Source organism: Lissotriton vulgaris, chromosome 2_1 (assembly GCF_964263255.1).
Source record: "Lissotriton vulgaris chromosome 2_1, aLisVul1.2, whole genome shotgun sequence".
NCBI lineage: Eukaryota > Metazoa > Chordata > Amphibia > Caudata > Salamandridae > Lissotriton > Lissotriton vulgaris.
The window spans coordinates 157,701,627-157,715,283 of record NC_141687.1 but is presented as its reverse complement, the minus strand read 5'-3'; the positions used below and the strand labels follow the sequence as shown (position 1 = coordinate 157,715,283).

General features: G+C 44.9%; 1 protein-coding gene across 3 annotated transcripts in view; it reads right to left on the bottom strand.

Moving 5' to 3' along the window:
* TPST1 (tyrosylprotein sulfotransferase 1) overlaps positions 1–13,657 on the bottom strand; it is a 307,002-nt gene that overhangs the window by 184,627 nt on the left and 108,718 nt on the right. For all 3 annotated transcript variants that reach the window (XM_086954624.1, XM_086954623.1, XM_086954625.1), the window contains exon 2: positions 9,232–10,175. In XM_086954624.1, coding sequence (XP_086810750.1) covers positions 9,232–10,076 — 845 coding nt within the window. In that variant the 5' untranslated portion in view covers positions 10,077–10,175. The remainder of the gene's footprint in view (positions 1–9,231; positions 10,176–13,657) is intronic.

Genomic DNA, 13,657 nt, shown 5'->3' with positions numbered 1-13,657 from the left:
GTACAGTAGGCCCCACTCCGATGCTGCAGGTAAAAAGGCCTGTTCACATTACTGATTCTACTGAACCCCAAACGGAAATGCTTCCACCATACACTTGCGACACTTAACCAGTGGCAGCTTGTGATCTTTGAAAGTAGTGGGCCATAATATTTGCCAAGAGTTCAGCTAAACTTTTCAAAATTTGCCTTGACAACTCCCCATATCTAAAGAATTACCTTCACTGTGCCAATGCCAGCATTTTGTTACGGGCACCCCCTTATGCCAAGAACTGTATACAGTATTTCAGTACCAGAATATTACCATTGATGCTGCCCATGAGTGACCTACGGTTTTTAACAGCCAGCATTTTATTATGGTCTGCTTCCCTCAATCAGCCCCTCAGCTCCAATATGCCATGGCTGCCCCATCTGAGACAAAGAATTATGTTCAGTATGTCAGCACCTGTTTTTTGCTATAAGTTTTCCTTTTTTTTATTCTGTTTATTGGCATTTCAAGTGATAGGTGTATTTCTCTGCCATGCAAGGCAGTATAACAATAACAACACATACAACCATTCTGTGATCAACCTTTTCACAAAGAACTTAATGATAATCGTCTTATTTGTATTATCCATTACCTTTGCAGCAAGACAACATTCCAATGACAATAATAGCTTCTCTATTCAGTCCGCGGGCTACTGATGGCTAATTGTTGCATATATTGGCGTAAAGGCTCCCATATGACTCTGGGCCTTGACGCTGCGGGCAGTTCTTTTGCATATAATGCACGCTTTTCATTACAGTACACCATGTCCTTGATCCAGTTCTTAATGTTCGGTGCCACAACACTTTCCCAGTGTAGCGCAACTCGGCGTTTGGCCATTAGCGATGCCATTCGCGTGAATTTACCCACCGCCCCTTTTAATTGTGGTACGTGATACAACAGACAAATTGAAGGCGTACATTGCAATATAATCCCATCATTTCTTGTAGATGTTGCAATACAGCCTCCCAGAAAAGCAGCACGCGACCACATTCCCATGCCAGATGTAAGAAGTCAGCGTCAGATTCGCCGCATGGCTTACAGTTACTTGTTTCCCTGAGGCCACATTTGTGTAACTTACTGGTGGTGTGGTAGGCCTGGTGTATATACTTATAATGTATAATGCGCAAGTTGTCATTGGGTGTGAGGGCGCTGGTCAATTTGCAGATATGCTCCTGTTCTGCTTCTAGTAATGGTGGGGATAGTCTGTCATTCCATCGGGCTTGGCTTTTGTCTGGTTTGGGGTCCCTCTCATCTTGTACTTCCCTATTTTTTGCTGTAAGTATTCCCTTGTCATGTGTTACGTTCAGTATTTCAGTCTCTGCATTTTGTCTGCTATGTCCCATTGCCAACTTTTATGCCACAGGTGCCCCCAAGTCAAGAATTTCCTCCAGTATGCAAGCATCAGCATTCTTCCAAATGGGTCCCCTATGCCAAGAATTACATTCAGTGTGTCAGGGCCTGCATTTGATTACCTGTGACCTTCCTTACGATAAGAATCATCTCCCATATGCCAGGGATCGCATGTTACCATGGTTGCTGTCATAAGTCCGAATTATATTGAGTATGCCATGGCCAGGGATAGGCTCACAATCCTTAAACAAGCAAACAAACACACTCTTACTCAATCACACTCACTCATTCTCATTCTCTCTCTCACAGTCACTCTCCTCACCCTCACTCACATAACTCACACTCATTTACACATTCTCAATCATACTCTCACTCAGTGTTACTCACAAAAGTTCTCATTCTCACAACCACACATACACACTCACCCTTTTACACTCGCAGACTGTAGGCCCTGGTGCAACTGCACCTGCTGCAACATTGATAGCTTCAACCCTAACTCACGTCCACTCCCTCTCACACTCTTTAATCAGTCCTTCCAAAGCACTCACACTGCTTCACTCACTCCCTCGCACTCATGCTCCTTCACTCACTCCCTAGCTCTCAATCTCTATTATCCATACACTCTTACACTCAAATTCTGACAGACCTTAACAGAGACTGTCAGTCACACTCACATTCATTCAGTCTCATTCACTCTCAATCACTCAGAAACACACTCACATACACTGAAACAAAACCCATGCACAGAGAAACAACACCATTTGCTTCCTTCGCTGGCAGCTGGGAGGCTCTTTGGCAGCAGCAAAGCATCATTCCTAACAAGGAGGAGTGACAAGGGGAAGACAGACCTGAATCCCTCGCCTAGCTTCTTTAATTGACTGGAAGCCCAGCCATATAGGAAGCTGGGACAGTGCTGGGGATCTGCCCCTGCTACTATGTATTGCTTCTGATTGGCCTCAGGGATGCCACTGATAGATATGGTGTGTCGCCTGAGGCATGCGCAGTATGTCTGCTAAACAAAATGGATTGTACCTATGAGAGGGGATTGTAGTTGAACTACGCCCCTAACATGCGTAATCCAGGCATCCGCCTACAGAGTGCGGTGTTTTTAAACAACTCTCTAGGGGGATCGTCGCTCACCTCCCTCCTGCTCCTCCTGGTATCATGAGCTTGGGGCGAGGCCGAGAGGACTGACCTGTGCACTGGCAGTGTTCATGAAAGTTGTGTTCTGATGAACCTGGTTCTGTTGAATAATGAGCAGTTACGACAGGGCAGTAAGTGGCGCCTCACGGGAGTCATGGCTGAGCCCTAGAGCCCCTACTAAAGAGCCACTGCACTTAACCCTAGCTATGGGGCATGGGGATAGCGCTGGGTGCGTTCCTCCAGGTTTGAGCAGACAGCATTACAATGAGACAGGTCTAGGCATGGTGCCCATGCAGGGTACATGCTCACTCGTAACCAGAATTGAGCACTAGGGATCCAGATATCGACGCGGCTGGAGAACTCAGGGCAGGCGTGCACGCCCAGCACCGTGCAGGGGAATCTTCTGCCCAACACCCTGTCTGACCCTGAGCTCTATCACTTTTATTTACCCCGATATGGATAGTCGGTTTAGCGCTGATTCCACCAAGGAGCCCAGTGCAGTGACCCCTCGACGGATAATGCAGGGGTATCGGTGGCGGGGAGGGTTGTGATATATGATCATCAAGGTCCAACCCCTTATCCTTCCTGCAAGTTTCACTTCAATGAATTATGAGACCAAATTCATGAAAAACACAGATATTTACGGGGCATAGATTTATTCCTTTACCTGAGTGTACTTTTCATTGCTTCTATTCAAAAACTTTTTCTGAGATATAATTGGAAAGCTGTGTGAGATACACGTTCCCGGGCATATACCGTGACTTTTCTAAAAGCTCCTGTTACCCCTGGAAAGCATTTCTTCCCATTGAGCAAACCCTTCTCTTACAGCCCAACCAATTCCTTGGAGGGGAGTTAGGCCAGGCCTTTGCTGGTATAAATCTCCAATCATTTCCTGGGTGGGAAGAACTATGAGAGGAGTTTGAGAATGCCCACACACAGGCATGTATGTGGGTATTCCCAAACTTCTAAGGCAAACCATGCCTGAGGGCGCCCATTCACCCCCCCACCCACTCCTTCAGTGAGAGTTACCTATAAAACCATTTACCATTTCCTGGAATTCCTTTGTTAATTACTGGGAGTTGTAGAACAGATACATTTGGCTATAAATGTACTTTTACAACACAAGTTACCTTTGTAAATAAGGCTTAGTATGGCTAAATGGACCCCAAAAACAGACCCAATCGACTATATACCACTATCAATAGTGACCTGGGACAACCTGCTACATAGAAGGCATACCCTTCTGGCATAAAGAATCCAATTTTTTATGTAACTGAAAAAAGAGTTTTGGAAGAAATCCCCACATTTATTCTATACCCTTGCCTTAATAGTCGAGTCCACTCACTGGCAGTAATACCCCCTCCCCTTTGAACATCGCCCAATGAACAATGCAGCAAATAGTAATCCCCATAGTCCAGGACCTCTGGAGGGGATACGAATGAGTAACAAAGCAAGCAGTGTCCGGAAGGCTAATGTCTCAAAATTGAGGCGGAAGCATCGACTAAATTGTTTCATTTGTCAAGTTAGGAGCAAAAGAAGCTGCCCAAGCCTGGTTGGGGAGAATATGCTCAGGGCGTGAAGGTTGAATCTTGTTCCTTGAATGCTGACTGGTGCCATGGATATTTATCTATCTAGGTTTTTTGTTAAGCATCACTAACCACGCGGTTGGTGACCTCAGAGTGTTCAAGGAGCGGGAGCAAATGGGGAAGGGGACGTAGACAGATATATTTGTGAGTCCCATTCAGGCCTTCTGCTAAGGCGAACGGCGTGGGAGCCAACGGGCATGGGGTAAGCAGCCAGATACAGCAATGAGTTCCATTTAGGTCTTCTGCTACGGTGCCGTAGGACAGTCCCACCAAAGAGTTCACCCCGATGTCAAAGTCTTGGGTGTGCGTGGTCCAGATCCCGGGTTTAGTGATGGGCCGAACTCAGGCATCCAACTGGCAGGACTTGGATCCGGCTGTGATAGGCTTCTCCTGTGGCAGCAGGATTATCCGAACCCCTGGATATAAGGTTCTTTCATATTCTGAGGTGACTGTGTTAATGTTCAGGCTAAGGATGCTCTGTCCTACTTTATCTGACCCATTTTCCAAAAGTAGAATGTCTGGAAGGTCAAAGACGTTTTAACTTCAGTGTTGTAGTCACCAACGGTTCCTCCACAATGGCGGAGGAGCGTCGACCCACTGCCTGACTCAGAGTCAGCAAATGAAAAATAAAATGATGTTCTAGAATAGTTTTCTTTTTTCATTTGTCGGCTCTGAGCCAGCTTGTGTAGGAAGGGGCGGGGAACGGGAGGAGGAGTGCTGAGTGCACCCCCTAAGTGTGTATATGTGTTTGGCTGGCCGTCTCCGGCCGGTCAAACACACTTGCGCACTTGGGTTTCTTCAGCCCGGCTATGTTGAATTCCCGGGCTGGAGAAACCTCACAGCCTCCCTGGCCGGAGCGGAGTGTCTTTTCAGCCCGCTCAGGCCAATCCCTGTGCTGCTCTCCTAGCATAGGAGCAGCACGGGATTGGATGGGAGTCTGTCCCAGGGGTTGTTCGGACCAGGAAGAGGGCAGGCGGTGCGACGCGGGAGGTGGCTGACAGCTTCAGGTAAGCGCTATCTTTTTTTCTATATTTTTACTAACGCCCCCTGTGTGTTACCACTCCCGCATTTCCCCACTGCTCCGCCACCCTCTGTTTGTGGTGGGAGCCACTGGTTGTCCTGAGAATTGTGATGGGCAGCTCTCAGTCGCTAAAAATACAGGGAAGGCATGGAGAGTTCGGACTAAGGGTCGGCCTTCTCAGGATGTGTGTTCTCATGAGTGTTCTGGACCAGTCTCTTTTCATGATCTTACCCAAAGTACTCCCAGTCTAGGGGCAGTCATGATCTGTATGGTTGAACGCTTCCCAATATAAAGCTTGGGGAAGGTAGTCATTCTCCTGCGTGTAGTATGACAACTTTTTGCTTTCACACTGTTTCCATGTTTTTTTTTATGTTGGCTTTTCACAGTGATTGTATATTCTATTTGTGTTGTTATTTTAAAATTAGAATAGCCTGGCAAGTTGAACAATAAATGCTGTGATGACTGATGACGACAGTTCCCAGGAACTGCACTTTATTTCCACTCGATTCCAGTTAACTGGCATACAGACAAGTACATAGTTACAATATGTGTCTATGGTAAACAGTGCCCTGTGCATAGCTAACCTGCTGTTTCTCCCACTACTGGCTATAATAAATTTGTTTGTTGCTTATCTGATGTAGGGAGTGGTGTCTCCTACAAGCAGCAATTGTTCTTGCATTGCTCGTGTTATTTATGTGCCACTGCCGGGTGTGACCATTCCCTGCCCTAAGCTGCTCCCTTCTTGCCCTGTCCTCTCACTTCAAGGCCTGCTTGTGCTAGGAGCAGTGGAAAGAGCTGCAGTGCTCAAGGTATGTAAAGAAAAATCAATGCTTCTGTTTTGTGCTGTTATTTGGCACCACCATCAGATAGCACCTTGAGGCGGCTGCCTTACCTCACCTTATCGAAGAGCAATCCCTGTCCGCCAATTGCTTAGGTTGAGGGTCCTTGGTGACTCAAACTCCCCAGGAGGTGCCTAGATAGGCTTCGTCCATTAACAAGAGAAAGCACAGACAGTCGCTCTCTTTAGGCCAACCGCACCCATGGTGAGACATTTCAATTTCAGGAGACGTTCTGTTGTTTATCTTGTGACTTCGCTGCACCGCTGTGCACATCATGCAATATACTGCAACAGCTTCCAGGATATAATCATCCACCCTCTGCCCGCAAAGTCCAATGCAGGCCCCGTCAGCCCGCTGACTACAGCCCCATCCCAGTGGCGTGGCATGGGCATGGGTGGTTGCCCCGGGCGCAAAATTCTAAAGGGCATTCTTAGGAGCGCAACATTTTAATAGGGGCGAAAAAGATTCCTGGAATGTAGGGCTAAAGATATCAAAGGAAGTAGGAGAGAGGGAAGTACAGTAACATATGCATTGTAGGCTAAACTGAAAAAGCTGAAGGGCCCATGGATAGAACTGTTCTTGGACGAGCATCACCAAAGGGTTTTTCACAACTGAAATGACACAGAGAGTACTAATGGCTCCACCACCACCTCATGGCAGACCACAGCCGGTCATTCCAAGACGACCTGAATTATAGACATCAAGATCGCATGTCGCATAGTATATTCAGACCCATCGGTTGCACTGTGTCTCCTCTGTTCCACCACACTCAACAGTAACCATCAAATCCTAGAGAAATGTGTAAGACCCTTATTATTCCATATCTGTTTTTAATGTATAAATGAATGTTTTTATTGTGTACTTTTATGAATTTTATGAAATTCGAATAAAGGTCTTTTGAATTGAATTTGTGTAAGACCCAATGTTATAACCTGTACAAGTAGAGTAATGCAGAACTATGGAGAAAATCACTTATCTTTTCGTGGTTGCTCTATTTAAGTTTTGAATTGGTACGAATGAGGTGAAACCTTGCCAAACAATTTTAATATCCCTATTTGAAGCAATGGGGACTTTTGCCTGCAGCATGGAAAAATCCTTACATATGTGAAATGTAAATCAGAGTGGAGATACTGATTCCTCCAATGTCATGAATATGTATTGCTCCATTATTTGTGCAAATTTATGTCCCCTCACGGACACTCTACTCAAAGTACCAGTTATTTAAAGTGGGCAAAAATCTCAGATTGTATTCATTTTTAAGTTGTGACGTCCTGAATATCTCAGTGTCTCCTAAGAATACACATAGATTATTCATAGGTAATGTGAATAACTGAATGCAGTGCTATTTTTAATGAAAGAGTGTGGACACAGAATAAACCCCAAACTGAAGGGCAGCTCTAAAAAGCAAACAGAATCAGCAAAATAAGAAATTATTTCAAGAAGTTTATGCATGTAAGCTTTTTTCTGCTGAGTGCAACATTCTACGTTTTGTACAAACGATTAAAAAAGAATAGTGTTATAAAAGGTGTCCTTGTGCTTCCATAATCGACGAAATCTTAATTAACAGTCAATTAACTGCTGGTGATTAACATTTAGAACAGAATCTGGTGAATGTGTATGCTTTTCTTTACTGATCATCCTTCCTATTTTGTATAGAGGTAGCATCTCTCTTGTATCAATGTGTGCTAGAATGTCAAAATATTGCTTACAATATGCTGCAAGATTTGCCTTTTCTTGTTGTATAGTTTAGTCAACTCTGTCATATAATTTGTCACACCACTGCCTCACTGCTTTGATGGCTATCTATCAGGATATTTTTAAATTGCTCAATATATGTCTAGCTGTGTTAGTGTAAACCAAGCTAAATCTTTAAAGCCTTTCTGAACCATAATACATCATGTGGATTAGACTGGATATGGTATTTAATGTTATATAGTTACGTATCTAGCAAATGATTTTCCTTTACATTTTCCCAGTAAATCTGCATCTTCCTCTGGCTGTTGTTTACTGCCCCTGTCCTACCAGCTCTCTTTTCCTTATACCATGCAACAAACGAGGCACCTCTATTGCACTGTGATGTGATTCTCTGTCCGATTGCGAATTTGATCAATTTCTGGAAGCCATTTAGGGATAACAGGTTTTTACCAGATGATCTGAATGTGCAACTGACAGGATGCTTGTTTCCGGTCCAGGGAGGAACTGGCTTGGCAGTTCAGGCTGGACTGTTCCCATGAGGCACAGGGTCAAGAGTGATTTGCATATAGCTGGGTCTGAACTGGGGTGGCAAAGTGAGCTAGAGAACGATGATGGATTCAACCTAGATCTGTGACAGGGGATGAGTGTCTGAAACGTTTCCATCATCTATTTTGTGTTTGTTTTGTGCAATCGACATCACCTCAGTCATTAGTAGAGCTCATCCCAGTGAACACGAACGAGAGTGAGGAAATAAACAGAGTAACACTGAAGAGGTCTTCAATGTCATGGATTTCTCCAGTACTGACTCTGAACCCCAATGCTTTATGAAAGTAGAGGAAAACCTGGGGTACACTATTAAAACATTGCTAGCAATGTTTTGCAAACCCAACAAACAGTGCTACTTTACGAAGTTCCAAAGTTTGCCGGCAGTAAAAATCAATTCGGCAAAATTTCTTTTTAGGGGGACACTTCTCATGCAAAGGGTTTTCGTGCAAGAATAGTCATAGCAAAAAGTGTTATGTGCTCTTAAACTAATAAGGGATTCCACACAGAATCCGAAATTAGAGCCATTTGCAAGCCTCACAGGAGCACTAGCAATGCACGCATAAGGCACCTATCCCACAGACTGAACACGGCCTAATTTTATTCTAACACTTTAACCACAACTTTAGGGTTACTGTCTGTACAGCACAACATTCAAATTGTCGTTTGTTTTAAAGTACAGAGTGGTAGATGCATGAACAGCCTCTCCAGCCACTAATATTTGACTACGGCCATTACACCACTACCTTTTCTTCCAGCATAAACGGTGGAGGCAAATGCAAACACAGACATCAAGATTGCCACCTAAAATCTTGGTGGTAGCCAAGTGAAAGCAAGGGTAAAGATGAATCACAGTTGGAAGAAACAAAACAGGCTTAATTCATGGGGTAAAGACTTTTGCACCAACAAATGATAGAATGGACATTGAAGTATACATATAAAAAACACACTTTGCTTTTGAATGCAACAGAACTGCAGATTTTAGGTTCAGAATTTAGGACACATTTGGATAAAATACAAGGAAACTTACTTCGACAAGGACACACCGCCTGCTTTTCCAATCATCTCCTCATGGTGAAGAACTGCATCATCCCATGGGATGTCGAGAAACTTCAAAAGAGTCCTCATCCACTGCTCCGGGTGCAAGACGAGCTGTTCGTAGTGCACCAGCATACACCGCTTGTATCCAACCTCCATGCACTGGCTGTACATGGTCTCTATCGCCCGGTTCCACTTAGACAAGCAGTCCCTGTAGCTAGTCAAGTCAAATCCAGCAATAGTGACTTTCCGAGATATCATGGAATGCACGGAAGCTCGCCCGTCTCGTACCATTAACAGAAATTTGGCATTAGGGAAAATTTTGGCAAGGTACGCTAAAGACTTTAGAGCAAATGGGTCTTTATTACACAAGTAAGGGGCCGGATCGCCATGCTTTACAATGATCTCCAATAAGAAGGCTTGCATGGCGGAATCTAGCACTTCATCAGTCACCCCAGCCTCGTCCAAGCGGACCTTCTCCTTGCTTGACCTTGCCCACATTTGCTTGACTGCTAGAATTCGAGGGATGACCCGTGTTTCTTCCCCGCAGCGAATGTCAGGGTGAGCATCCAGCATAGCACGCATGAGAGTGGTGCCGCTGCGAGGGACACCCCCAATGAACACCAGAGGCATATCCTTATCATAGGGGAAGGTCCGATTGGCTTTAAGATTGAGTGGAGTCCTTGGTGTCGGTTTTGCCAGCTCCACCCGTGCAGGTTGACTCCGCTCTTCAATCCGGTGGTGGCACTCCATTGCATGCTGGCCAAGGTAGAAGACCGTCACAGAGCTGATAACCAGACAGGCCAGTAACAAGTTTTGTTTCAACTTCCCAATCATTTTGGCACTGTATTCACAGTGGACCTTTTACTTCATAATCCTATTCAGATCATCTCGCGGCACAGCATCACCGGTCCATTCGGGTTCGAGAATCATGTTCTGAAAGAGAAATTAAATTGAAATGTTGAGAAAAGACCATCGACGATGATGTTTTAGCAATGCAAGCATGCAAGACGAACTTTGGTATATATTCCTTTGACAAAGAATTGACTGTCTTCAAGAAATATTTTGTTGCACTGTAAACACCTGGCAGTGTACCTCCTGCCAGCTGGACCGCTCCTGCTACACCGCCACCCCAGCCCCCAGACACATCCACCCATAGCTTGGACTGTAATTCCCACTCCAATCGTGCGTTCCATCAGTACCCCTCAATCCAGATTATAACCCCATCTCCTCATTACTTCTCCAACCCCGTGCCTTGCGTGATGTCCCTCGCCAAACCTGACCTTTCTCTGTACCCTCTTTAAAACTCCTGCACGGCACTTTACTGCTCTGTTGCTAGGTTTGCCCTTAGGTCTCAAACATACATAATATCACCTATTAGAACTCTTCTTACAGATAGATTTTTAGAACAATTTAATCCATGTAATTCTTTTATTATTGGTAGCATTATTCTTTTTTTAAGTACAATTTTATTTTATTAATTATTTCATTAGTCATCATCAAAAAAGCAGAACAACAATCACCATAGTCAATAGCTTGTCCAGAGGTTCCATAAAAAAAGGTCCTGTGTCACATTCAAAGTGCCAGGCCAGAATAAACACCCGGTCGTGTAGTCAACACCTACAAAACCGATCAACAGAAGCACAAGTCATCTTCAGCAAATGTTGCTATCAAACCTATAGAGCAGTATCAGTCTGTAAGAAGAGGATAGATCAGGTCATTGTTGAGTGTTCATCTGAGCTGTCGTTCTGCAACAGAGCAAGGAGAGATTGTGGTGGTGCCCATATATCTCTGGGTCTGGATTAGCAAATAATTCCGCATTAATATTGCAGGTCACCGCATGATGAAGGCCCCCCTCCCCTTTGTGGGAAACGGGCCCCTTATCCAGTGAAGGGCCCCCTCTGTTTTGACTATAGTAGGAGCAGCGCCACCAGTCGCCGGGTAGGTTCAGCAATTTGGCCACAGATCCCATCCCCACAACATCACAGGTAGCAGGAACCTCATCCCCAACAATTCAGGAGATCTTGGCCAGCACTGCAGACCAGTAAGCAGCAACATGGCAACATTCCCATGCCAGATGAAGAAAGGTAGCGTAGAGTTGGTGACCATTGGAGCATTCACGCACTCTAGTGGCATCAAAGTAATAATAATAATTCCACATTTGTAAAGCGCGAACTTATCACACATAGGTGTATCCAGGCGCTGGGGGCCGTCAGTGAGATTAAGTGACCGATTGCCCAGAGTCACATGATAACGAGATGCTCCCAGCGCCGGGGATCGAACCATGAGCCCCGCACTCCGGAGTCAACCGCTCTGGCTGCTGTGTCACATAGATCCCGCAAAAAGGTGTCTTTTCACATGGAGTGTGATATAGTCTGTACAGGAATTTAAAGTGTAATAGTTTGTGCTTATAATTCATAGCAATTGTTTCCAACTGGGCACAGCAGTAGGTCCCATAAGTCACCCAGGTCTCTATCCTACTGTTCCATGGCTGAAACGCGGCCCAGTGGGCATATGCATATTGTGACTTTATAAAGTTGTGAGACCCAGCCTCCTGTAAATGCTGTGTCTAAAAGGTGAGTGGGAGGGATAAATTCCTTGGGCACTCCAGGAAGCATACCCTGAGTGCATGGGTGAAGTCTGCAATATATGAAGATGTCTAAGGTGGGTGCAGGACTCTGTTGCAGTCTTGCCCAGCAGTTAAGAAGATTCCTTACTGTTGTATTTCATAAGTGTTGATTTAACTAACGTCTCAGTAGTGATGGGTATTGCAGGATTATCAAAGGCCAGAGCCCTGGAAGAGACAACCCGCAGCAACACTCATCCTATGTCACAAAACTGCGGTCGCTGCTACCAAAACTACAGTCGCCTTTGGGTACGACAGCTTTTGAAATACTACAAGAACGTAATGTACCCAGGGCAACGATCTTAGATTTAACATCAATGTGCTGTATGGGGGTCTGTGACAAATCCGAGTAGACTGCAAAAACCTGGCTGCTAAGTAGTACAGCTCGGACCCAGGTACATCCAGACCACCCCTCGCCAGTGGTAATGTCAGTAGCTCCCAGTGCAATCTTTGCCGTCCCTCTGCCTAGATAAGCCTCCTGAGCCCCACATTTAGTGTGGCAAAGAACATGCATGTTGGAGGTATTGGTATGTTCATGAATAAGTAAGGAAACCTCGATATCACAACAATTTTAATGAGTGCCGCCCTACCAGCGATTGATAAAGGCAATTTGATTCGCTGGTGGACCTTTGTGCGCAGCCAGGACACTGTCGGGCAATCAGTTGTCGAGCAGAACGGCCTCTCTATCTCTATCAATCCTAATACCCAGGTAGCATATTGAGTACTCCATCAATTGAAACGGGTACCCTGAGACAGTCTCTCCGGCAGAGGGAGTCAGTGAGTACATTTCGGATTTACCCCAATTTATCGTGATACCGGAGTAACCACCATATTTTCTAATTTCACGAAGGACTGGAGCCAGGTTCTCCTTCGGGTGCAACAGCCTGGTTTCATCCTCGTGCAATGATAGTAATGAGCCTTGATAGCTCTCAACCCCCCTATGTGCACGGGGGCGCCTCAGCCTACATGTCAAGGGTTCCATTGCTTTGCAAAGAGGAGTGGAAACAAGGGGCAAAAGAGGGGACAATAGCGTCCCAGGAATTAGAACGCTAGACTTCGGGAAAGAGTATAGTATTGACATTTTTAATACTGTTGTTGTTTTATTATTGTTACTATTAGTAGCAATAACTATATTAATGTGCATAGTCATCACAATAAGAATCAAATAATGACAGTCATACTCATAATGACAATATATATAATCATCAAAATGATAATCAAAAATTCATAATAATCATGATAATATTAAAATGTGTTTATAATATCAACAACAACATATAGAATAATAGATGGGTAACAGAGCATCGCAGGGATGCTCTTCTCTAAGAGGTTCTGAGCGACAACAAGAGTGACGATCCTACTTTTTACCCATCTATAATTTTATGTTATATGTGGACGCTAAAATCATCTGCCCCTTCTTTCAATTGCTCTGTAGGGACAGAGGAATTAAGAGAGGGCCAGACATAACACGGCCTCTCCACCCTGTCTCAAATCAAAAATATAACTTACCTGCCATCTTTAAACATCTCCCACCTCCTTCGCTGCCTTCCTTCCCCCTCCTGCAGCGGTGCGTTCTGCTTCCAGTCCATGCAGACACGAAGCGCTCTTCTGACAGGCTCTGAGGGAGCCCTGCCAGTGCCCTGGAAGGCCTTTATGACTCAGCAACAGAGGGCAAAGAGTTTTGTTATCAACTGTCCCTGCGTCATAGCAGTGAATTGCCTGATTTAAAATCTGCTATAAAAGAAAGAGGCTTCCTGTGGAAACCATGCATTATATACAGAATTATAAATGG